Below are 25,963 nucleotides of genomic sequence, written 5' to 3'. Positions count from 1 at the left end.
TGCAAGAACAATGCAAGAAAGTTTTTTTGGCCACATCTTCCAATGGCTGTAGCATGCGAAACTCGTTAGATATGATTTTGATGATAGTTTTGTAAAACGATGTCACATGGCTCAAGCCGTACAATTAACAAAGAGATTTTAATCTTGCTTCATGCATCAACACTTTTGATTGGTTAAAATACTAAGTGCTGACAAGTACGTATGATGAAGGGTCACAGTTTTGAATTCCAATAGCTCATTGGGTGCCCATAAATTGCTTCCTGCATTTTTCTGGTCCACGAGTGTTGCAAACAGATTTCGCGTCAATTCAAATACACCGAATATCAGACGTCTTCCGCTAGCAGCCATCGAAAGGGGTTTATAAGTGTACGCTAAAATGCTTCCGGTATTGGTGTTACTCTCATTTGCAACAACCCAAGGACTTTTTGTCTCGGCGCAAAATACAGCATCTGATGCAGATGTTCAAACACACAAGATCCGCGTGCCTCGTTCTCCCGGTGCGTCCTTTACTAACAATCAGAGTATTCCAGACAATAGCACAACAGCCGACTCATTAGACGACAACATGAACATCGGAGGAGGCTGCAAACGATGTGGTGTTAGAGCGCCTCCGATAAAGGGATCTTTAGAATACAAACTGCGGATCGAGATGATTAAACGACAGATACTTTACAAACTACATATGGACGAAGAACCCAGAATCCAGCGACCAAAACGAGCGATTCCGTTGCCATTGGTCGACGCAAAATTCCTGGAAACACCACTTGTGAGAGAAGATGTAGACGCTCAAGAAGCCAAATCAGCGCAAGTTATTGTACTTGGAACAAAGGGTAAGAATTGTTTTAGATTATTTCGTGTGTATGAGCAATTTATCTAACTTGAGTAGAGTAAGGTCATTCTGGGCGCGCGTAAATAATGTTTTGTTATTTGTTCGTTAAGCCAGATCGATCTCGTTCAAGTATTCATATCCATATGAAATAAAATCTCATTCCCTGTTGTTGCGTGCATAGTGTATTAGTGACATCTGCGAAGCCAAACTAGCGTCAACAGACGATTGCACGAAACTAACATTTAATTTCTCGTAATTTTTGATAGTTCGCTGCGCTTGTATTACGTTGCCCGAAAAACATAATTCCACAGATAAATACCTTATCAAAACCAATTAGATTTTCACCAAAGAAGCGTGCTTGAGAGGTTCAATGGGTTTTTATTTTGCTGGCTGAGATTTGCGCAAATGTCATCGAGATATTGCATCGGTTTCAAGTGTTACGCAAATCTTCAGGCAAGGCTCTGAACTTTCCACCTCAACCAGAGACTCTACGTCTTTTCGTCCTCACTTGACGAGATTGATGGAAAAATGGTTTTCAACACTTCATTTGTTAATGTCATTACTTTTTGTTTGCCAAACGTTTAGGAAAATTAAAATTAAAAAGCCCGTAGTCTTTATTTCTACAAATCTATGCCAATTCTTGGTCAAGTAATAATGTGCTTGCCAACATATCTGTGACCACTACTAGTGTTTTACAGAGCATATTTTTTTGCTGGAATCGGATAAGGAAATCCTTTTCGACAGTTTCAAATGTGAAGCAGCATTCCAGTGAGTCACTTAGAAGTTAAGATTCTAATGAACATCGGATATCAATTTTTTCCTGAGTGTTTGTCGCTCTATAATTTGTTTTTAATTCAAAATCTAAAACCTACGTCGCAAACTTAGAAATTCTTTAAAGCTTTTCTTAAAAAATGGAGTTTTGAAATAGAAGACGGGCTGTTTAAATGAATTGCTCTCGAGTCTCTTTTAGAGATAAAGCAACTCCCATTCTTCTCTAAATATATCATGAATGTTTTGTCTATATATCGACATTCATGTATGTACATTGACATGTTAACATCTTGTTCTTTTTAAAGCTATTTCGTCACACAGCAGAAAAAATACCAGAATGTCCAGGAAAATGCATTTTAACTTTCACTTTTCCAACAAGATTTACAAGAACGACATTCTGAAAGCTACTCTTTGGGTTTATCGATCGACAGTAGTATTCAGAGGACAGACGCTCAGGGTAGCGGACTACGATTCCAATATTTCCAAAGGCAGAAAGTCAAAGGCCCGAAACGCAATCCAAAAACAACTTGAGTCTAAAGATCAAGGCTGGGTCTCCGTTGACGTCAAAACTATCGTAGATTCATGGATAACGAGGACATTCAAGAACAAATCACTAAATCGTACTAATATCATCCATACGTTAGAATTATCTTGCGCTGGATGTTTATCATCTAATGAGCCCTTTGCTTGCCGAGGTCAGCAACGCCCCTTTATGGTACTCGATTTGGCAACCGCTAAAAAGAGTTCCAGGAAGAAAAGAGCCATTAACTGCAGGCCAGGAATGAAAGATTGCTGTCGCCAGCAGTTCTATGTGTCTTTTAAAGACATGGGATGGCACAACTGGATTATGGCACCATTAGGATTCAATGCAAACTACTGCACTGGATCGTGCTATGGCCATGTTCTTCCAGTCTACCACCATACAGATATCTTACAAAAAGTGGCCATGCTTAATCAACAGCGTGAGATCGCTCCCTGCTGCTCCCCTACCAAGTTATTTGGCTTATCTCTGATTTATTTTGACAAAGACGAGAATCTTTTTCACGAGAATGTGCCTAACATGATAGTAGATGAGTGTGGTTGTTCATAGTGTCTTAGGGCCTCTTCCACATCAATCAACCAGTGTGCGCATGCAGCATTCAAGAGAAAGAACCAGAAAATGGACTTTGTACTTGTGGCGTAGGAGATAATGAAAGTGTCCTCTCATCGACTCATTTTATAGATCACATTAGTACGATAGTATTTGGCCAGGAATTTGCAATGAATGTATAGAACGTGTACAAGCCATGAACACTGGACGTGATTGCTCTTGGCATTCAATTTTTAAATGTATTGTGTCAGCTTTCTAGTAAAGAAAACGCGCAAAAAAAGCATTTCCAAAATCTGCCAATATACGTTGAACACTAAATTTCATAGTAACGGTTGTAGGTATATCTCGTGAAATTAATAACTTTTTAGAATATAATATCAGAATGAAATGGGAGAGTCGAGTGTCGCCCAACCTGAGGATTCTATCAAGGTTTATACTTTCTCATTACGCTCGTACGGAAAGAATCAATAAGAACAAGCTTAAGATTTTTTTTTTTTTTTTTGAGAACGATTTTGTCGTAATACCGTCGTTTCAATGGATTTTTTAAATATCCCATGCAGGGAAAAAATGCTATTATCTAGTTATTTTGAGAAAATTCTATGACCTTTGGCAAAAGCTAGAGGTCGTTTTTGTGCAGTTTTCTTCTCACAGCGTTTGTTGAAATACGTGAGAAGTCCAAGAGGGACATTGTAGCGAAATCCAAATCTCTAGCTTGTAGTGTTTTGCTGCGTTAGGTGCCTACATCTCTGAAACTCTCATAAACTGGCTCACTTTATTTGTATGTAACGATCGAATCGTTTAAACAATTCATACTATAAGTTGGTAGCTCTAAGGAGTTAGATGTACGTAAATTTTCTTCAGTGAAATCTCAGTCAGTCTTTCTTTCAAAGAATGTGTCTAGATAATTATAGATAACAAAGTTGTTTGTGGAATTTATAATCCATCACATTAATGGGGGTAATCTTAACGTATTGAGGCTTTTTGTCCTTATTCTCAGCATGAGAATTCACCACGTTCGACAAGACAATACCATGCAATGAAAGATGACTAAAATATGGCTTGGTGAGGGGGATTCGACACGACTTAAGGTTTTCAAGTAAGCATATGATACACATAGAGGTCCATGTTTGATCCTATCCTAACCTTTTTCTTATATTTAGCGATAATGTGAGAAATCCGGCATCGCTTGATTTAATCGATTAATTGTAAAGTTATTTAGACAAGGGTCACGCCCCCTTGACCATAGAATTCCATTCATATCATTGATCTTCGAACTCTCTGAAATCAGTAAACATTGTATCCTACTCAAGTTACTGATTACCAGGCCATGAACCATAGACAAGATGATTTCTTTCAATAGTGTCGCGGCTAGCACGAATGCTGGAAAAGAACAAAAAAGCTTCAAACACGATAGGGGTAAAAAATAGGCTCCTTTTACGAAACTTAGGAAATAATTTAGGTAGAAACAAGATTTACAAATATATCATTGAGTTGTACTTTTTAGCTACAAAGGACAAGACGTCAAAACCAAATGTTTGAAGTGTTACTTAGATGATCTGATAATAGTTATCGGTGATGGAAATAAAATATGAACTCTCTCTTTTTGCATGATTGTGATTTTATTTTCTATTTAAGACTCACGTTCTTTCGTTTTGGGGTTATGACTCTTTCGGTCATCCTCAGCTTATTGGTATACAGGGGCGTAGCGAGGTGTCGGCCATAAAGGGTTGGTAGGGGGGAGGGGGGATGTGAAGTACATTTTCCTAGCCAAATAGAGTGCGAACAATATATCCGTGAAATATTATTCCATAGTTTAATAGAACTATTTCGTACTATTTAGTAATTAGTGTTTCACGGATTAACTGTGGTCACTCTAACACGCGTAAGCATAAGCTCCTTTCAAAACTTTGCAGTAAAACTTTATGGGGGTCGCCCGCCCTCCCAAACTATCCCTCTCACTATGCCAATGTTGATACATGTATATGTATTACCGTTTACTGAGAAATTAAGCAAGACGAAACTAGAAAACAATACGCGGTGGGCATTCAGTAATGATGACTTTGACATTATTCCATGCCACTAACGATTTTAATCTACTTAATAATTGATCATGAAACCACCCCCGCCAGTCGACTGCGTATTGATCAGTGTGCCGGGAGACAAGGGGTAGGGGTATTGCGCATTAGCTTTTGTGAAGATTCCATCCACCGGCCACTTTGTCCGTCCCTGATACTCATACCGCCCTTTCAGATTCCATGTGCAACTGGTTTTTGCACTTTTCAAACTATCAACATCGTATTTAGCCTATTGGTTAGTTATTCAATCGGCCATTAAATCTTTGGTAATTTGATTAAATTATATCTTAGGGGTGTGGACATGCCGGAAACACAACGATCGGCTCTCTCGCCAATTCAGCATCGCTGTATGGTAAAAATCGCACTTCTTAGGCGCTGCGAAACTGCAAATAACCCCTCCCCCCCTCTACTACGGTTTATAATTGTTACAAGCCAAGTTTACAAGCTCCCTCACTGCGTGAATGACACCATTCATGACTTGTCTCGCAACACCACATTGCAAAACTAGTTTCAGAGTAAAATCATCACTTTGCATCAAGGCCAGGTATGTGAGGTATTAATCTGGAAACATGATAATTTTCAGAATGCATGCTGGAGGCGAAACTTCTTTCTGGAAAGCAACTATATATATCATAATATCATGTAATGTGTGTTTTGTTCACTGGGGGGGGGGGGGGGGGGGGGTTATCCTTCACTCAACTAAATTAAACAAAAGAAATGTCCAGGTTGCCATCTACAGTAGTTATCAATCTCCCTCTAGTTATCAACCCCGTTTTAAGAAAGTTCCCCAATGATGATATAAGGAGGCAAGGGTTAAACTGGCCGTGAGCCGGTTATATACGTATCTACTCAGAATTCAATTACTGATATATAGAGTGATTATCCCATGTTAAGAGCTTAGTTTCCATATAATATCGCAAACGAGTGAGTCCGCGAGAGAGTGAGCTATATCATATGAAAAAGAGTGAATAGAAGAGATATCATGCTCTTAACATGTAATAATCTGTTTATTATGCATTTAGGGTCGAAGAAATGATAAAATGTATTTTATCACTGATATCGACCCTAAATGTGTAATAAGAAGGTTTATAATATAGCGTTTGGACAGGAGATCATCAATGTACACTTACCGAGTTTTCAAAACTTGAAGAAAAACAACTGCATATTGCCCAGGGCTGTTTTTCTCCCTCAAAGGCCGGCGTGACCGGCTCCCAGTGTACCAGTCGTAGTTCCATTTGTGTCACTTATTACTATCCCCTCATGCATCCTCTAAAAAAATTGTTACATGAATTCAAATGTGTTTGGATTTTTGTGGTACACACTCGAACAAGCAAGCGCGGTAAAGTTTGGCATGAAAGTTCCCGCAGAAACCACAGGAACTCCACCACGACAACCCATGTACGCACGTGGAACCATCTAATTTTCTCAGCCCCCTTGCTCACCATTTCTCAGTATGACGTTAGTAACAGTCACCCCTCCCTTTTCTCGAATTCCTGGTAAAACGTTCGTATATAATAGTCACCCCTTCCTGGATCCGCCCCTGCGACACCTCACCTACTATCATGACCATGTAACATATTTCAAGATATTTTAGATTCCATTTACGAATACAACAGTGGTTACCTTGTCTTACTACTCATGATGAGCCTTTATTTTGACCGCTTGACAACTCTCGCAGTCTATCTGGCCCATCTTCATGCATGTCTGTGCAAGAGACTACTGGGGAACTTATAAACTTTGTACTGATTATTCTCTTACCCAGACCCTCTCTGCTTCGATTTTTCGTGAGAAAGCACGAATGGATATCCTACTGATTGAGGCATAGACTTGGAAGATGGCAAAATAATTAAAAATCAAAATAGCAAGAGTTTTTTCTTTTGACTTTATTTCTACTATTTCCTGTAATACAAGGTTCTATCATTTTCTACAGATTAGAAATATATGTAGCTTATAGCAATGCAAATATGCGAAACTACAAGATTTTGTGTGCTCCCTTTTACACCAGGGCCTGAAAGGAGGCCTTAAATCTTTTCTGATATTAATAAGCAAGCAGGGATGTGGGGGAGGTACTCTAATATGTACAAGGGCAGGGACACTAGTTAGAAATTTTGAAAATAATGCCCCCTAAAAAATATAAATGGGACCCAAGTGTTGTCCAGATGGACATGGCAACTAATAATTTTATAGAGACATCAGTTGATAACCCAGCATATTACAACTACTATTTTGGCTGTTATTAACATAAGGTATATATTATTATTACTTTACAAACGTCCTGAGGCACCGGCTTACTCTCTACTGGTCCTTTTAATTACACCCTAAGAGGTATTAAGTCACAGATTTGGAATCCTAAAAGGAACAAGGAACATCCCTGGCCTTTTTCAATTGGAGTACCACCTCCCAGCCCAAGTGAACAACGTGCCTTCTGGCCGAGCTGGGAAGACTGGAAGAAAGAAGAGGCTGAACCCATAGTTACTATGGCTAAACCAGAATGTTTCATATTTACTACTGTCTCAGAAAAGATTAAGTAGTAATAATTTATTACAAGTTAATCAATCTTCCCTTTCAGCTAATCCAAGAAATGTATACACAAACGTTTTGAGAAAATTAACTAACTGTATCAAACCATATAACTTTTCATAATATCCATGCTTAGTGGATTCAATTAATCCTCAGTGAATATATTTAATGATTGCTGAGGTAAAGTGAATATCCAGGAATTTTACCAAGACATGTCTCTTCGAGTAGCATGGTACATATTCCCCATATTCACTGAGCCTGAAGTTATAAATGTTTTAGTATAATTATAGAACTGAATATCAGAGAAAAGACAAAATTCAGGATAAAAAACCTTTTAGTATTACTTCCACTTTGGCAAACTTTGGGAAATCTCATAATCGCCACTTGAGTAGTAAATATTGTCTCATAATCACTGGTTGCAGTCAAGCAATCAAAGCACAAGAAACTATATTCAAGTTTAAAATTATACTAAAACTATATATCGTTTTTATTAACAAGTTTCTTAATATTTACAAAATGTTTAAGCACCCAAGGTGACGAGTGTCATGGTAAAAACTAAAGAAAGAACTACAAAAATACTAAATTTAAAAACTCTACAATGGCAAGCCTGAAAAGAAAGCTGTGGCTAACTATCTAAGGCTTTTTGAAAAGTCTAGTTAAAACCAGACTTTTTATGTTTATTAAAGCTCTGTGCCCTTCCTAGTCTTCCATACACATTAAATGAATTTAGATCTAAAAAAACATATTTTGTTCATAAAGAACCTGTTTCAATAACCTCTTTGTTATTTCCTTTATAGAACATGTTAGTTGAAGTTGTAAAAAAAACAAAGGTTTCTGCTCGAGTAAAACATAATTGATTGTTCTAACTCAGAAAATAGCTACAAAATGACAAGGATTATACACCCTTCTCATAATGGCTGATGAACGCATGGAAACAAGGTCACCCAGTCATCTTGCAAGGTTGAGCCAAGCTGCTCATTCGAAATAAAGGCTGTTAGCACTAATTCAGATCAAAACAAAGGTCATTTTTTTATACTTTTCTTCTTTAAAGTCATCTCATGTAATTTTATCTTTTATTGTGAAATAATAAATGTGTGACCTCGTTTTCGTGCACTTGTCAGCCATTATGAGAAGGGTGTATGACAATGATTATTAAATAGAAACAGTTCATAATCAATTTTCTTCCATCAGAGTGTTAAATTCTGAGTATATTCTAGATAATTTGTTAAGCTTCTGGGACATAGCAACGGTAACTACTGTAAGGGGAGACGGAACCATGAATTGAGTCATTGTCATTCCCTTCATGCTGTGCGTGAGCTGGATACATATAAATGGATCAGACCACCTTACATCTTAAACCAGCTAGTATAATGCATTTAACTCTTCACAGGGCTACCTGTGGTAACTGTCTTTTCCTATTTATAGATGGGACCCTATGGCACAGCTGGTTTGAATAAACTTTTATCATTTACTTCAAAGGGCCTCCAAAACTCACAGAAAAACAATTATCAAAGCTGGAAATTGCATGTTAAAATTAGGGAAATTTTAAGGGAGCTGAAAACTTGCAAAGATGTGAATTTTTGAAAATCAAAATTCTGTATGCAAACATTTGTTGAAGGCAAGAGATGCATTTTAAAAGTCATATCTTTGTAAGTTTTGAACTTAATTCCTTCAAACTTTACCATTTTACTAACATTAACATGTTCTTCCTAGCTAAAGTATATTTTTCTGTTTTATTAATTTCATCGAAATACCTGATATCTAACAATTTTACTGAGTAAATAAAATCTACAGTAAACATAAATAAACAGCTCATTCCTCTTTTACTCCGACGAAGGACTAGCATCCGAAACGTCAGTAAGTTTTTTCATCTTTTCACGGTGTATAATTTACCTTTTCATCATTACTGTTTCATTAGGAACACCGACGCAGCTCACACTAGCTTTTAGCTAGTTATATCTTTTTAGCTCATTGCTAGTTAATTAAGCTCGTTATTTTCTCTCTAGATTGTCAGCATACTGTACAAATGCAACTGCATCATTTTGAGTAATTTAACTAATGTGCTGAAAAGCATATCTCTAAGAACCAGGCAATCTGACGGAAATCGATTAGCCAATCAGATGGCGAAAAATTAGCGTTTGCTGAAAAAGAATCAATCCCAATAGAACTTCTGCGCCTTGAGAAGCAGGAAAAAAAACAAGAAATGTGTGGATCGGGAATAATCAAGGACATAACACAAGTAAAGCACGTAAATACATCACATTTTTAAATCAAAAAAAGGTTTATTGTTATTAAAAATATTAATATACGTACATACACGTTACTACTTAATACCAATTTGAGAATATCAAGTTTTCAATCATTGTCGAAATGAAAAACTTTGTAAGGTTTAACTTTGTTGGCTATACAAATTACGAAATCGGATAAACACTTACTTAAAATAAGCTTTTCTCATAAAAATTTTACTCGTAAATAACTCAAAACATTACTATAGACTTCAAATGTGCAGCTATGACTTCTTTTCACCAATATTTCGCACTACATTTCAAGAGAATACATATTCAAATCCAACTCATGCAGGACTCTAGGCGCAGTCATGTTAGGGATTGACTCTTTTTCAAGTCAGAAAATCATGCATTGCATGCTTTCCAAGATCACCTGGAATACGTATATTTTTTCAAAGGCTTTTCAAGTACAATAATTCTAAGTATTGAACACCTTATTCAGTACCTTGATCCCCTGTTGTATGGATAGCGTGTTGGATAACCTTGGCTTCCTCTGGGACCACCATACTGCTGCCTCTCATGATAATAGTCATGATATTCATTCTCTACTGGTTCACGCATAATACCCGGGGTGAGGTGCTCATATTGGTTACATCCTGGTTGTCTGGTTTCTTCTACTGAATAATACTCAACACTGACTTCTTGTCTGTCGTATGCATAGGACCTTCCATAATCCTGTGTATACTGCTGAGTGTATGACCCTCTATTGTTGTACTGCTGTTGATTGCTTATGGAATATTGATGGTTTTGGTATGCATCATACATGTGCCTACGTGGTGCATCATATGGTGAATATCGACTACCTCCCATGCTATATCCTCCTCTCTCTGGGTTATGTCTAGCTGTACCACTCATGTGATCCTCATGTGATAAGGGAAAGCTTGCCGGAGGTCTTACATGTGGTGGATTGAAAGGATCCCTTGGGGTATTGAAGCCAAATGGGCGTGAGTCATGGCCATGATACACTCTTGGATTGTGGGAACTGCATCCAGCCTGATTTGGAGCTCTTGGATCAACTGGAGGATTTTCAACATTAGTATTACTTGAAACATGACCAGAACTGTTGGCTGGTTGAACATTTCTTTCTTGCACTCGTTCTTTATATTCTTTGCCTTCCCTGTTGTACTGTTCTACCAATCTTTTTGAACTCTGCTCATTCTCTTCAATAAACCAAACTTCATCAAAACCATTACCAGGAGTGGGAAGGGTGAAGTTGGCTTTCATTTCCATAACAGCACTTTCAGGTACAATCTTCCCTTCTTCCTTCTCCTGTTTCTTAGTTCTGTATTGTAGGACTTCATCTTTATTGATCACAACAGCTGCAATGCAATGAAAACCATGGAAACAACCAATCTTCCTCTTTCGGGCACCAGTATACACATTCGTCTGATCCAGTATGTAATTTCGATTTTTATTTTGTGCAATTTTCAGGATTTTGTTTAGGATATCTGTAGCCTGTTTGATAAGAGCATCCCAGCGACCGTGATAGTTTCTCTGTCTAGCAAGTCCCATCACTTTCATCCTATCTATGATGGCATTTGTTCCAATAATGTTGAATTTTTTATGCTTGTTTTCATTTGCATACTCTTTAGCCCAGAATGTCTTGCCACAAGCTGGTACACCTACCATCATAATAACTTGACAATCTTTACGTGTGTCAGGGCTACCTGTGGCACGTATCAAGAGGTTAGGTGATACATGCTGGATCATGGAATAGCCTTCTATAGGGGGATAATATGGACGTTCAAAATTCATGTGAACTTTCATGTTTTTCATGGTAACATGAGGATAAAACACAATGTCTTGAGTCTCAGGGCCAAGACGAAAAGCTTCAGCAAGATAGTGACCATTTTTAGTAAAGAAAATGCTCTTAGCATCCAAATTGATGTAACATCCAATAACATCGTTAGTTGAGTAAGGCTGACCATAATCAAAAAATCTGTTGTTGACAGAGCATTTCCCAGTCCCACCATAACCATAAGACATGGCATCTTCTCCAACTTGAAGGCTTGAAAAATCAGTAGACCAACCAATTCTGACAACATGAGGAGTTCTTTCAGTTTCTGGCATGTTTACTGGAAGCTTTTCTCCCACAACTACTTCAAAACAAACCTAAAAGTATTAGAAGAAATATAAAGTAAGTTGCTAGTCTTTTTCTATCATTCAAATCAAGAGAGTTTCGATCAGTTATTCAGCACAGGGCAATAGCACCTGATCAATGTCTACCTGTATCTAGAACACAATAGGACCTGGTACTTTAAGAATTGACAAGCATCAAGGACGGCAACCCTGGGAAGATGATATATTCATACATGCACTATTGTCCTTGCTGCTGCCACCTTCGCTACACTGTACAATGTCAGTTATTAGTTTTAGTTGTCAGTTGGTGCCTTTTCTTGTCCGCAAGAGAATGAAAATGCCAAGGATGTCATTTGCACACACAAAAAAACTGTTTTGAAAACATGCTCTCGTCATCTTCCCAGCATTTCTGTACATAAACTCTTGTCAATTATTTAGGTCCCTAATGTCTTGCGTAACACTGTGAATAACCAGCCATAAGATCAATTTGTAATGCAATTACTTTTACACATCCCTATGATAAATCTGCCAAATATGATTCTAAACAGCTAACAACAAAGTAATTAATATACATGATAAAGATGGGAAAATAAAAGAATAAACGTCGATCTTTCATTTGAGAAAGAGAAAAGTGGTAATAGCAAAATGAGGCCCCCTTTTTATGGTCTGTACTATTATCAAACATGAAAATGGTGTCAGCATGTGATCCAAACTCAAGTGGAATCATGATCACAGCAATGGTTTCACCGTAAAGTTTGGATCATATGCTGATGTCATTACATGTTCAATAAAAGTACAGGATTAAAAGGGATCTCCATTTTTTTTAACATAAGAGATTCACTAACATACATTTTTTTTGAAATATTTAGTGATTAGCTAAGCTTGTTTGTCTGTCCTCTTATTGATGATAAATTTCCTATGGGTGTCAGCAAACTGCCCAACTGAGACAAACATCAAACGTTTAGTCTTGCGATCCTTTCTTCACGTGTCGGTGTCCTTTGATAATTTTCATTACCACAAATTATCAAAAGGATGCTGACACATGGAGAAGGAATGTAAGCTAAAAGTTTGATGTTTTTGTGCAGAATCGTAGACATTTGGAGGCATAATCATGGCATGTTTTTTTGTCTCGGTTCAGTAGTTTGCTGAAATCTGTAGTAAAATAACCAATCAGTGTGAGAGAAATTAAACAATAATAATGTCCCTTTACCTTTGATGTTCGTTGTCCCATTTTAGACCATGTGATGGCAAGCTTGGGAGTTGATTCTTTTTATATTTAAATATTTTAGAATGTTTGTCATAAAAGAACAATTCTCAAGGGAATGTCACATGGTCTGAAATGGGCAATAATTTGCATACAAAGGTAAAGAGGTCTGTTTGTGGTAAAACAAACAACTGAGAAATAGAAAAACAATAAAAAAAAAATAGGCGAGTTCATAGTGGCATATTCTCGACTTTCACATTCCCATAATCCTTTGCGTCTTTGGAAGGTAACCAGAGGGTAAAAACCCACTTATTTTGCTGAAGGCTGATCAGACAATGTTGACAATACCTTGTTTGGTATCCAAAAATAAAATGAAGAAGTAAAAAACAGAAAAAGATAGAAGCTTGAAGATGTTTAAGGTAAATTTTGGGCACTGCTAAACAGCGAAACACCGAAACGAAACACCGGAACGAAACATCGGAACAAAACAGAGACAAATTCTTGATATTACAAGTTAACTGCTTCTGTCTCTAGTGTCTACACCGAAAAAAAATTGTGAAAAAACAAAAGTTTTCGGGCGACGCCATGCTTATTTAAACAAAAGCACAGGAAGCCCGGCTCTTGACAAAGGAAAACTAATAATTTGATAAAGGAATCTGTCATAAAACATCGTTTCCTAAACTGCAGGTGGTGATTATTAGTGTTTTAAATAATGATAGATAAAAAGATGGAAAGCTTAAGGTTGTTTTCGCAAGTTACCATAACCTATAGCGACTCTGTACAATTGTAAAGTTAAGTAAATGCTTATTGTAGTCCAACTGTATCAGATTAGTAAGTAAAACGAGGTATAATAGGGATCACATTTTAGCTATTTTTGGGCTCCGAGATCCGAGTTTCATTGTCTAAAAAGGTAGTTGGATCAGGAACAAAATTTTCGGATTTTCAAGGGATCAGAGATGTGCCTTTTTAGGCTGGTATCCGAAATGGGTTTCCTTTGTCATGAAATGGGCCTCCTGTGCTTTTGTTAAAGTAACACGGCTACATTACTTTTGCTTTTTTCACAATTTATTTTCGGTGTAGACACTAGAGACAGAAGCAGCTAAGACTATAAATGTTTTATTAAAAGAACCATTGAAATCCTTCAAATTCGAGAAAGAATTGCATTGATAGCCAGCGAAAAGACATGGTTGATAAAAGGCAATAAACGATCGATAGGGATCACAGATCCTAAAGCACGGGCATAAAGGTAAACTTTATCGCTTTTGTATCATTGTACCATCGTGTATTTTGATTTCTTTTATTTTTCTATTGCATATTTGTAATATCAAGAATTTATCTCTGTTTCGTTCCAGTGTTTCGTTCTGGTGTTTCGTTCCGGTGTTTCGTTTCGGAGTTTTGCTGTTTAGCAAATTTTAAATATTTATTTGTAAGTCAATACATTTTCTGTAAGACCAAAACTCTTGATGATCTGTACACGCAAAAATAACTTGGAATAAACTGATAATCATTATTGTACAGATAAAAGCAGGTATAGTATAAATTCAATTAAGAAACCTTTCAATTTGGGAAAGTTTTTTGATTGGTTACCCTCCAAAAACGTAAGGCATTATGGGGATGTGAAAGTTGACAATATCGTGATGTGTGTTTCAATAGTTTTAACAGACAGACAACATGGTGTCCATCAAGGAAAGACTAACTTTGGGATCAGTGGACAGCAGTGGTTTTCACCCAATGCCAAGAGGATCAAAAGACAAAGACATTGCGGCCATGCTGGTGGACAGGTACAAAAGGACAAAAGGACCGACCTACTGGGAAGTCTTTTGTTAAACAGGGGACTAGCACAAAAATATATAAAATTTAATTTGGCTAAACCTTCAGTGGAATAATCTTTAAATATATGATCTTTATATTTCTTATTGGAATCTGACTAGTTATTTGTAAAGAAACACAAACTGTTTAACTGATACTGATAGATGTTATTTTCAGAAATCAGTTGTAAACAAGCCAGTGGTTGCCAGTTCTAATTTCTTGATAACTCAAATGAGTGGAGCAATGGAAAAAACCTTTGTTTAAGGTTAGTATATTAATGTTTTCTTTTATTTATATAGACTAGATTTGAAAAGCAATGATTTTTCCAGGGAATTTATCTATTTATTATTATTTCAAGAAGTCTTTAGTCACGCAATCGCCAAACAGAAGGATTTCTGCATATTTAATGAGTCAAAATAAAAGCTCTCGCAAAAAGGGCACAATATTATTTCCCCAAAATAAAAAATAAATTTTTCAAAAGAGCAGTTTCCCAATAGTTGTTGACTGTAATCTCATAAGATTTGGAAAGGTGGCACATGGGGAAACTCACAGTTTTCGGGGTGCACTGACGAGCATTATAACTCAGTGCCCTTTGCTTTTCATTGTGTTAAAAAAGTCAGAGTTTTATTTTTATGAAATGCTTCTTACTTTTGAATGTTCCATTTGAGCCCAAGATGTGCGCACACCCAAAAACCGCTGAAAAATCTACTTGAGATTTTATTGACGAACCATACATGTTTTGAGCTTCAACAAAAGCAAAACCCTCAAATTTTTGCACGGGACTCTCTATTTTTTAATAGCTCATATTCAAAGTAAAACTCCTAAAAATCTAGGTTATACAGTATCAACATTTTAGAAAAAGTTTATATTTCTAACAAATGAAAAAATAGATTTTTGTAGGGATTTTTGTTCAACTTTATGAGATTTTTTAAGAGCACCGAAACTACAAAATATAACAAATCAATGCATCTCTTTCTTTGTCTTTTTGTTGGCTTCCATTAAATGCTGATTATCTCGAAAACAAGCACAGGACACCCATTTTTTTTCTTTCCAGATTTGGAATCAGCATTAAATCTTAATTCGGAAAATCGAAGTTTTAAAAAAATTTTAAATTGTTTTCCAAACGTAGGCAGCCACCTTAATGAGCAAATAAGAGTTTTACTTTTTGGCAGAAGGTATTAGAAGGCAGGCCCGTAGCTAGGGGGGTGCAGGGGGTTCGCACCCCCCCCCCCCCCCCCCCCCACGCGAGCTAAAGGTCCGCTTTTTAAGCAAGTGAGATTTTGGCTGGTATGATATTTTCACGTAAAACTAAGTAAAAAAAATCAATTTTACTTTAATAATTTATCTACACCTATGCGTCCTATGGGACTTTTAAAAAATAAAGTATATGGTTGGTCCACTTTTTGTAAATTAGCACCCCCCCCCAACAAAAATCCTAGCTACGGGCCTGGAAGGCTATTTGATACACGGACCAGTTTTGATACACGGACCAAGGGAAAGTAAGCAATTTTCAGCCATTTTTTGGCAGCGAAAATCGTCCCTGGAGCTCAAACCGATTTTTCCCTTCTTCTCGAAAACAAAAAAGTATTTTTCAAAACTAACCACACAGCGTTTCATATTTAATCATACACTACTAAAATCCAAAAGTAGAGCGAATTCGAAAATTTGAGCCTTACAAAAATTGTATTTTTTTAGACAGTCACTCTTAACCAGTGATTATTAGACCTCCAAAGGTTGTTCCATTAAAGTTTCAGCTGAATTAAAATTCGGATGATTTTCATGCTAGTCCTTAAAATCCACCAGACATAGTTAATTATTGTGGTTAGTAGTTATTACCTTTCCTGAAGACACGCCATGTGTTGCCCGTGCGCCTGCCCATAAGTACTCAAAGCCGTCTTGATGCAAACAACTACCAGTCAGCCCATCAGCTCCCACCACAAAGTTTAAATCGCTGTTGTAATCATCCAGAACAATGGGTCGACAAGAGAATCCACTATTGACATATGGGGGTCTGTATCCGTGTCCGCCATGTTGGCCATTGTATTGGTGTTGTTCGTACATTTTATGCCGTAACAACAAATGATTTCGTGCTAAAAATTTAGTAAAACGATGGGTTGATAAAAAACAATAAAATTAACGATGTAGCAACATTAAAAGTAGTTTTGATCGGTAGGGAATGGATGTTTTAGGAAAGTTTATAGTGAAAGTACCAAAACAAGGAAGACATCAATGAAACAGGGCTCCAGACCTCTTGAGTACACAGGGAGCCCAAAAGGGAGGATTTCTTTAGGGGAAAATAAGTTTGGGGATGGGGGAGATCCCCTCAGGAGCAACCAATTATGGTTAAGAACATCTAATAATTCCGTTAAAACGACTATTTAATGTAGTACTGAAATTAAACCATAAAAGCCTAAAAACATGATATAATCAATGTATAATTATTGTCAGACATGAATGTAAACTTGCCTTTTTTTAAAATTATATTCTTTGAGTTGTTTGGCTTGGAACCTGAAGGTAAGGTGTTACTTTTAGAGAGTCAGTATCAAGAGTGACACTGGAGGCCCAGGTTTTGTTTACACAATTTCCATAGAGTAAATAAATAGGCATGTGCCCTTAAAAGCTTTGTGTTTTCAGACAATGCTGGGAAACACCTCGATTGGTGTCCACCAAAACTCTGTTATGTCTTGAAATTTTTTTTCACGATTTCGCCTGTGTGATTGAGAAGCGCTGTAAACAAAGATTTATGTTTCAATCAGAATTAACATAGCTGCAGCTTGAGTAAGACCCCTACGATGGTACTGAGGGAATACCCCATTTTAAAGTTACGTTCAGTATGTAATGAACTTTATTATAATATTATTACTCAGGAATAAACCTCAATATCTCACATTTCCTACCATGAGTTTTATTACTTTTTTTACTGGAAATAATTAATACAGGTATATATGCTGAGCACTATATGAAACAGGAACAAAAAAACCTCAATTTCAGAAGAATGATGAATGAAAACATTACAACCTTGTTATCTCATTAGCACACATGTGCAACTTTCTTTGCTTAGGAAATATCACAGTGAAGTCAAAGAAAGTAGTGTTTGTACCAAGGGTAGAAAGAGATTTCTCGCAGATTTTATGTTACAGTTGCTCCTTATAGCATGCCTGGAATATAGCATGCCTCTTTAGCTTAGCCATTTATGTTTTCCAATTTCAGACTATATGTCATTCCTTAGAGATAATGTTCTTTGTTTGAGATTTTTTGTATTCATATTTATGTGTCTCCTCATGCACAACTGTTAAACAAAGAAATGATACTCAAGGGAATGACAAATGGGAAAGCATTATGCCCAAGCTAAAGAAGTCTATGCTAAAGAAGCATATTGTAGTCACAATGAAATAGGTTTTGGTCGATGACAATTGATTTAGTGTTTCTATGACATTTGATAGCCACGTGCCATTACTGTCATGAAAACTTGATCGCGATCTATCAAAGCCCTATTTTGGTGAAACCTAAAATGGTATGATTTGACACACGGTATTGAGAAAGACAGTAATTCCATAGAGCATGGCTATGTAAATAGAACAAGTCATTTGATCTTATAATACACCAATACCAAACTCACAACGACTGGTATTCAGGTTGGTTACACGGGACCATTTGTTGGTTGCTGGGTCATATGCATCAATAGCTGTTAGAGTACTAGGCGCTGAGTATTCTTTTTTAGCTGATATACCACCAACAGCATATACAACCTTCATATCAACAGCAGCTGATAGTCCAGCTCTTGGTGATGGTAATGGTGCAACCTCAGTCCATTCGTTATGCTCAGGGTCATATCTCTCGACACTATCTAAAACACTATGTCCATTTTCAGTAGAGCCCCCTATAACATATATAGCATTTCCTAATGAAGCCACACCCATGTGAGCACGTGCAGTCTTGATATCTGGAAGTCTAGTCCATTTGTCTCGTACTGGATCATAGGATTCAGCTACCCTCAACTCTTCTGCATGCTCACTAATACCTCCTGTATAACAAGACAATATTTATTGTAAAATAACCAACTTTATCAAAATATAGATTACATACAAATTTTTTTTTTCTGGTCCGGTATCCTAAAAAATTGTGCGTTCTGATTGGCTTGCTTAAGCGGGCAGTATTTTGTCAGTATCTGCCCGCGCTGGCGGTCTGGTATCCTTTGCCGCTAAACAACAACAGTATATTCAAGACCTCGGGCACAGTATTTCCCTATACGGACCTCCTGGTTGGTAAATAACATATATTTATGTCACAATTTCAGCTAATGCAATTATTATTACATTATTTACTTCTTTTATTAGCATAAATTGAAAGAGAATATTGGGTTTATTACTCTATTGGAAACTCGAGAGGATTCAGGTCAACACTTTTTGAAAAATAATTTTGTTTGGCTCTTCTAAATGGCTCTTCTTCCACTGGATTCCAATTGGATTTCAAAAGTATATTTTTTACAGAGGGAGGAAAACCAGAAAACATGGAGAAAAACCCTCAAAGCACAGGAGAGGGAAAAAAAGCAACTGTACTCACATACAACATTGAGCCTGGTAAGATTCCAACCCGGGTTTTATTATTCAAAAACAAGGTTGCTATGCAACCCTAGTTCCCAGACATGTCTAATATATGACTTACCAATGGCATATATAAGTCCATTCAATTCTTCAACCCCAAGGTGGAAACGTTTTGTTCCCATACTACCAGCTATAGACCATTGATTTTCTTCAGGGTCATACTTTTCAATATTTCCAGCAACTTCTGTCCCACCCCAGCCACCAATTAACCCACCAATCACATAGATGCAGTTATCAACAATGCATACTCCAAAACCAACACGAGGAGCATTCATTGATGCTACAGTACTCCAGGTATTCAATGCTGGATCAAAACATTCTGTTGAATCAAAAAGTAAAAGAGAGTCATCCTCTCCACCAACGGCATATACCAGTCCATTAAGTGCAGTAACTCCTAGATTACATCTTGGTATTTCAAGAGGAGCAATTGAGCAAACCTCACACTTGTGAGAAAATGAATCAAATTTTTCACAGATAGACAAAGATGATCTGTCACTCCATCGTGCACCAACACTACGGCTGTAACCTCCAACAATGTAAAAACATTTACGTGAAGCTTTACGAGGTTGTAATGGATTTTTTAAAGTATTACGTGCAATAATTTGGTAGGATCGATAGCTCTGTAAGATGTTCTCCAGCATGCGTTTTAAACTGGCATTTTTGCATGAGTTAATATAGTATTTTATGTAATTCTCTGACATCAGTGGTAGACGTATACGTTCAAGGATTTTTCCCAAACATTCTCTTCTCTTGGGGATGTCATACAAGACCCAATCCATTGCTGCTTCAAACACATGGCTCTCTGTGTCAACCTTCAGATGTTCAGAATCAATCAGCTGTAGCACAGGCTCTTGGCCAAGTTGCAAAAATTCTTCTTGCTTTGATACTAACAAAAAATTTCTGTGAACATAATCTAGAGCGGACTTTCTTAGCTCAGTACAAGAATGGGTCTCAGCGAAAAGGAAAATCCCAACACAATTCGAAGGGTCTAGTTCACGATGTAAAAACTCACAACAACATCGTTCTATATCATCTAACTGTAGCATTTTTGCAGCAGGCAACAACTGCTGAACATTGCCTTCGTTAACATCGATGTATCCTGTATAAATGAAGTCTATGATGAGACTGAAGACATCTCCGTCTACTCCATGGATTTCCACAGTACTAGAATAACTCTCTGCCATTCCACCACTGAGTAGTACTTCAAAGTACTGACTTGAAGCACAGACAACCACTCGATGAATGTGGAACTGACGTCCATCAACACTCAAGACTCCGTCACACATGCGAGTCTGTTTGCGCAGATGTTGTAAACGGGCCAACAGTTTAGATGAGTGTTCTTGTGCTAGGCGAGACCTCGCTGCTTTTCTCTCAGTCATGTTTGATGGCAACTCCTTAGAGTCGCATTGAATGTCTTTAGATAAAAACATCCAATCCTAATATCCTAATTTCTGTGCAATTTTAGCTGATAAAACACGGAGAGATTTTCGACAAAACAAATTTCAAATCAATTTCGCTACTAAATGTCAAAATGTACAAGGCGTTCCTGGCGGGCCACGCCTGCGGTGCATTAGGGGTATTATCCGCTGATTCATCAGCGCGGGCTCAACAGCGGTAGATTTGAAAAAAGTTTTTCAGTTGGTTTGTATTTTGAAGCAGAATATATCTTCGATTGTTTCGAAAATACACGCTTGATGATGGCTCAGACACCAGTAGCCAAGGTACAGAAGAGCGCCCTGAGGGATAATAACACATTTTCTCCATTTTATATTCCTCCATCACCAGCCATGACTAAACTAGGTTGTGGTACTGGTGTTAATGTCTATCGGTTCCTTCGCACTTCACAAGAAGGACAGTCACCATGGGCCGTCAAGAAAGTGGCCAAAAGGGCTCGTCCAGGCATAAGTGAACGACTAGCACTCGAAGCAAGCATATTGAAAACACTCCAGCATCCTAACATCGTTGGTTTTCGTGCTCTGGCAGAAAATAAAGACGGTGATTTTTGCCTTGCCATGGAAGATTGTCACATGTCGTTGAGGGATCTAATAGATGAGAGGGAATACCTTGAAGAAAGATTCACTTATAAAGAGGTCCTGAAAGTAGCTTGGTCAATAGCTAAAGCACTCAATTACTTACATAACGAGAAGAAAATTCTTCATGGCGATCTCAAGAGTGGGAATGTTTTGATTCGTGGTAACTTTGAAGCTGTGAAGCTATGTGACTTTGGTGTAGCACTCAGACTGAAAGACGACTTGAGTTGTGTTGTAGGATCTCCCAAACGGTACATTGGATCTGAGCCATGGAAAAGCAGAGAAGCCTTGACACAAGATAATGGAGGAAGAGTGTGTGATAAAACAGATATATTCGCTTATGGACTAATGATCTGGGAGATGCTCACACTTGGTGTTCCACATGTAGACCTTCTCCAGGGTAAATATCTTGTACAACTTTATACTTAATGTACATATTTTCAAGAAATATTTAATACGAGACAACTCATTAGTCCTTAATAATATAATAAACGTATACCAGTTTTATGTTGTTTTGTACCAATTTTAGGTTTATGTACATTTATTATATTTATATGAGCTTGCACATACACATACACAAAAATATTGAAAAATTCATGAATAAGCAATGAGGATTCGAGCCAATCCAGCTTTAGAAATCAGGTCTCATGAATATCGTCTAATCCCAATACAAACTTTGAAAATGCTCATTAGATACAACCACTGTATCTTGTTCTGATACATCACTAGTAGTTGAATCTAATTAGCACATGAATTCTAAATGTCCCAAAGTATTTATGGATTATTACTGAATTTCACCAGTTCTTTACAAGATTACTTACAAAACAACTCATATCATTAACATACATGTTATGAACCTATATCAGTGATCTGCAACTGCTAATTGTTGCCAATTGTTAAGTTACAAAATTTGATTCCATCAACGAATTGCTTTCTTCAGATATTGCAACAAGTACAGATGGAACAATGAGTGAAGAAGAAGAAGATTCTGAAGAATATCTAGCTGCTCTTGGCACACGCCCACCCCTCCCCAAAGAAAACTTTGACAAGTCATTTGACCCTGTTATTGAGCTTTTCTATGGTTGTTCAGAAGAGGACCTGAACAAGAGGCCATCAACCAAGGAAGTTGTAGATGCTCTAAGACCCCATGTTTTAGAGCTCAAGATTGAGAATTTCTAGGACAGCTATAAAACCCGAATAATGTAGAGATAGAATTGGTCCTGAAAATGACTAGATTAGTGATGTTTTTACGATATAATCTGGTCCTTTGGTCTGGGTCCTCATGCCTAAGACAAGCAAATATGTATGATAAAATGTTTATGAAAATACTTGGGAACCCAGGGGTAAAGTTCTGTCACTCGTTTCTCGCTCACAGGAAAAAAAAAACCCTGGGCACAAAGCTTATTCAGGAAGTCAAAATTCAAATTAACACCTTCACATGTTTGTTTACATATACTACTTGATGCTTATGGGTCAACCTCAGTGCGTCGACTAATCAGGAAAGAGATTGATTCGGACTTCTGGAATGAGCTCAAATTCCATCAAATAGTTGGTACTAAATGTTATTGATGGAAGCCAAAATCCCGAGTGTCTAGGTGCAGATATCACAGTTCCACGGAACACATGAAAACAGTTCCAAACTAGTAGTACTGTAAACAGCAGGGGAGGGGGAAGGGGGATATGAGGTCATTGAGTTATATAGATCAAAATGTTAATTAGTAGTTTTCAAGATTCTACTTGTATTAGTTACGTAGTACTGTTGTATAGAAAAAAAGAAAATAGAGTTTTATAAAGAATATCAAGCAATGTCATAGCAACCAGTCTGTATATTGTAATGTTCATTGTAATCTAGCTTTGTTTCATGGTGTTCGGTATTTCTGACTAAAGGAGGATTTTTCACGAGCATGCTTTGCGCGCCGTACTCATTATGCATCTGTCTTTAGCGTTTGTTTAAAACATTTTCCTTGATTTTTTCGCCCAACAAAAACAACAGCCGTTCGCTTATTAAAGATTTTCTGTATCCATACTGACAAACAATAAAAAGTCTGGACATTTCTCTGGGACCTAGTTCGGTATTTTTGTAATTTTTGCCACAGGAAAAATCAAAATATGCCGTATCAATGAATGGATAGAAAAATATAAAAGTTGTTTTGACAAGCGAAGTGTTTGTAGGCTTTGAATTATGTGGGAATAAGTCGAAATTAGATGAAGAAAATTTAAAGGACACACCTATAATAAGTATAGTTTTCATACTATGATATATCCCTTAGGCGCTGGCTAAACGGGGAAACATGTTTTCTTAAATGTTTCCAAAGGTGGCAAAACTGTCAGGGAACATCGGGAAACACGTTTACTCAATATAGGTTAGCACATGCGCACTTTCAAGATAGAGCTAGCGTTGCTAAGTAACGAACTTTTAGAATGTTAACTTTCGTGGCTAAACGAGGAAACATTGGGAAACACTGTTTCCATGCGTCTTGGAAGTATGAAATGTTTCTGCCGTACAGCAGAAAAAATTTTGCGTCTTGGAAGCAAAATTTGCTGCACGTAGCAATGTTTCGCATGTGGCTAAACTTGGAATCATCGGGGAACATGTGCGCGGGAAAAACATGTTTCTGCAAACTTGTTTCCTCGTTTAGCCAGGACCTTAGGTCTCCATGTTTGAGTGAGATACGGTCATTTGAATTTCCAATTTATCTTTTAATCTAACAAACTATAAACGAATGAATCAAACCACTAGAAACTGATTTTTTTTCAACTCAAGAAAGCCAAACCTGTAGTATTCAGTGCAGATAATGTGATTTTCCTTAAAAATTCAAATTCACGAAAAGCTTAAAAGTTTTTTAAAATGCAAAGGCAAAACATTCAAAGAAAATACTCGATCGAAGATAAACAACAACAAACTTAATACATGGCTTTTGTATATTACCTCGAACAAGGGCTGCTAGTAAAACCTTTAATCACTAGCGATTTTCCGCTTTCTTTCCGGAAAATCGAGATTGTCATTGTTCAAAAGATGCAAGTTTTCTTTCTTCAAAAATGGCCTGAGAAGATGGCTGATAACTGCCACAAGTTCAAAACACATTTTCAAAACAAACGTGAGTAAACAGAGTAGAAAAGCATGAAATACCAGGAGATTCCTTCTCTGAGTTCATTTTCTCTTGTTTCAATCATTTACTGTCCTTTGAAAATAAAATAAAATTGCCTCGTAATCCTTGTAGTACTCTTTAAAACAGATACCGTGTATCACTGTGTATATAGTTGTTTGTGGGACAATATTTTGATTGTCTATAAGGATATATATAGACTAGATATTTGTGCTGCGGTCATAATGTATCTAATAACTGAGCTGGTGATCTGCACAGTATTTCATCAAGCACCTTATGCAGCTACTAATCAGTATAAGACTAAGAAAAAATTCTGAGTCTTCAACGGCATTTGATCCCGTGCCCTGGCGATTCCGGTGCCATGCTCTAGCATTTTGATTTCAATGAGAAAACCTCGCTATTGAGTCGGAACCATGAATTATAGGTTGATTGATTTACTGCTCATTAATTATATTTTCAAAGGCTCATTATATGACTGTCTACTTTGGATTTGAGCCCTCGGGATTGCAAGAGTTAGATAGTAGAATATTCCACGCAACTCCCGGCTATCATTTGTTTTTTAAACTGTTCTCGAAGTGCAGTATAAAATATATATTGGACAATGATTTGGGTCTGAAGTTTTGGATCTACACTAAAGAACCGGCGCTGCAAAGGAGACTAGGTTTTACTTAGAAAACACGTTTAATTTATACTAAGAGAATGTCAATTTTTTCTTGTTTGTACATATTGAACTCTGACCGTTATTAACGAAAAAAATAAGATGAATAAAACGGAATTGATTTTGACTATAATGTATAGTCTTATATTTGGAAAATTATTTGTATTAAGCTAACTAATGTTTCATTTTAAAAAAATCAAAAGTTTGAATACGAGCGGGGGCGTTGATTGTTTTTTGTAAGAAAGTTGGTTTTCATTCCTTTGTGTTAGTATTCGGAAAATTTTTTGATTTGATTGTTTTCGTTTAACCGTGAATACCACGATCTCAAAAACGACCTTGGGACACTCCTTTTCATTTCTGCTTTGAAACCAGCATTAAATTTGATTTAATTGCGATTGGGAGAAAAAGTCATGGATTTTGCAATAGTAGGCAATCATCTAAATAAGATTTTCATGCCAACATCAAATAGCTATTCATCTTGGCCTAAGATCGATCGAAATCCTTGGTAGAGTGTTTTCGTCATTTAAATAAGATTCTCATGCCATCATCAAACAGCCATTCATCTTGGCCTACGATCGATCGAAATCCTTGGTAGAGTGTTTCGCTGACGAGCTCGCTTTCTTTTAATGTGCATGTCTTAGCGTTGGGAATTCCGTAGTCATGGTCAGGCACCTCTTTCAGAATAACTATAGTTGTAGAACAAGTTCAGTCTTATATGGCTTTAGAAAACTCATTAATAATTCATGAAGAAAACACAATAGAAATCATGACCATGAAGGTGATTTTATATCTGATAAAGATTCGTCTTCATTTGCATAAAATTTAACTTGGATTTTCTCTATCAAACTTGGTTCATTTCGTAAAAAAATCGGTACACAATGAGAACAAACATCATAAGTTTT

At 36.9% G+C, this 25,963-nt stretch overlaps 4 protein-coding genes across 4 annotated transcripts; 2 read left to right on the top strand and 2 right to left on the bottom strand.

Moving 5' to 3' along the window:
* Positions 1–250: 250 nt before the first annotated feature.
* On the top strand, positions 251–4,290 carry LOC116287034 (protein dawdle). The gene is made up of 2 exons (XM_031693647.2): positions 251–830; positions 1,906–4,290. The coding sequence occupies exons 1-2, from the start codon at positions 377–379 to the stop codon at positions 2,688–2,690; spliced, it is 1,239 nt and encodes a 412-aa protein (XP_031549507.1). The 5' UTR covers positions 251–376; the 3' UTR covers positions 2,691–4,290.
* Positions 4,291–6,629: 2,339 nt separating this feature from the next.
* On the bottom strand, positions 6,630–16,904 carry LOC116287032 (heterogeneous nuclear ribonucleoprotein U-like protein 1). Its single transcript, XM_031693645.2, has 2 exons — positions 16,499–16,904; positions 6,630–11,682 (listed from the first exon to the last, which is right to left on the bottom strand). Exons 1-2 carry the CDS (start codon positions 16,721–16,723, stop codon positions 10,009–10,011), a joined length of 1,899 nt encoding a protein of 632 aa, XP_031549505.1. The 5' UTR covers positions 16,724–16,904; the 3' UTR covers positions 6,630–10,008.
* A 657-nt stretch (positions 16,905–17,561) lies between these two features.
* On the bottom strand, positions 17,562–20,772 carry LOC116287041 (actin-binding protein IPP-like). Its single transcript, XM_031693654.2, has 2 exons — positions 19,328–20,772; positions 17,562–18,686 (listed from the first exon to the last, which is right to left on the bottom strand). Exons 1-2 carry the CDS (start codon positions 20,694–20,696, stop codon positions 18,256–18,258), a joined length of 1,800 nt encoding a protein of 599 aa, XP_031549514.2. The 5' UTR covers positions 20,697–20,772; the 3' UTR covers positions 17,562–18,255.
* Positions 20,773–20,895: 123 nt separating this feature from the next.
* On the top strand, positions 20,896–23,113 carry LOC116287022 (lymphokine-activated killer T-cell-originated protein kinase). The gene is made up of 2 exons (XM_031693630.1): positions 20,896–21,696; positions 22,237–23,113. The coding sequence occupies exons 1-2, from the start codon at positions 20,961–20,963 to the stop codon at positions 22,473–22,475; spliced, it is 975 nt and encodes a 324-aa protein (XP_031549490.1). The 5' UTR covers positions 20,896–20,960; the 3' UTR covers positions 22,476–23,113.
* Positions 23,114–25,963: the final 2,850 nt, after the last annotated feature.

Source organism: Actinia tenebrosa, unplaced genomic scaffold, assembly GCF_029948245.1.
Source record: "Actinia tenebrosa isolate PJP-AT-01 unplaced genomic scaffold, QUT_ActTen_1.0 PGA_scaffold0__85_contigs__length_37466705, whole genome shotgun sequence".
In the NCBI taxonomy this organism is placed as follows: domain Eukaryota; kingdom Metazoa; phylum Cnidaria; class Anthozoa; order Actiniaria; family Actiniidae; genus Actinia; species Actinia tenebrosa.
The sequence above is the reverse complement of the archived record's forward strand: the minus strand, read 5'-3'. Positions and strand labels throughout refer to the sequence as shown.

What these genes read in the sequence shown, in the direction of transcription:
- LOC116287034 (XM_031693647.2), top strand. Translation starts at nt 377, where the DNA reads ATGCTTCCGGTATTGGTGTTACTCTCATTTGCAACAACCCAAGGACTT. An exon ending in TATTGTACTTGGAACAAAGG is followed by an intron (nt 831 to 1,905) that starts GTAAGAATTGTT and finishes TTCTTTTTAAAG; the next exon opens with CTATTTCGTCACACAGCAGA.
- LOC116287032 (XM_031693645.2), bottom strand. Translation starts at nt 16,723, where the DNA reads ATGTACGAACAACACCAATACAATGGCCAACATGGCGGACACGGATAC. An exon ending in ATGGCGTGTCTTCAGGAAAG is followed by an intron (nt 11,683 to 16,498) that starts GTAATAACTACT and finishes TAATACTTTTAG; the next exon opens with GTTTGTTTTGAAGTAGTTGT.
- LOC116287041 (XM_031693654.2), bottom strand. Translation starts at nt 20,696, where the DNA reads ATGTTTTTATCTAAAGACATTCAATGCGACTCTAAGGAGTTGCCATCA. An exon ending in TGGACTTATATATGCCATTG is followed by an intron (nt 18,687 to 19,327) that starts GTAAGTCATATA and finishes CTTGTTATACAG; the next exon opens with GAGGTATTAGTGAGCATGCA.
- LOC116287022 (XM_031693630.1), top strand. Translation starts at nt 20,961, where the DNA reads ATGATGGCTCAGACACCAGTAGCCAAGGTACAGAAGAGCGCCCTGAGG. An exon ending in ACATGTAGACCTTCTCCAGG is followed by an intron (nt 21,697 to 22,236) that starts GTAAATATCTTG and finishes TGCTTTCTTCAG; the next exon opens with ATATTGCAACAAGTACAGAT.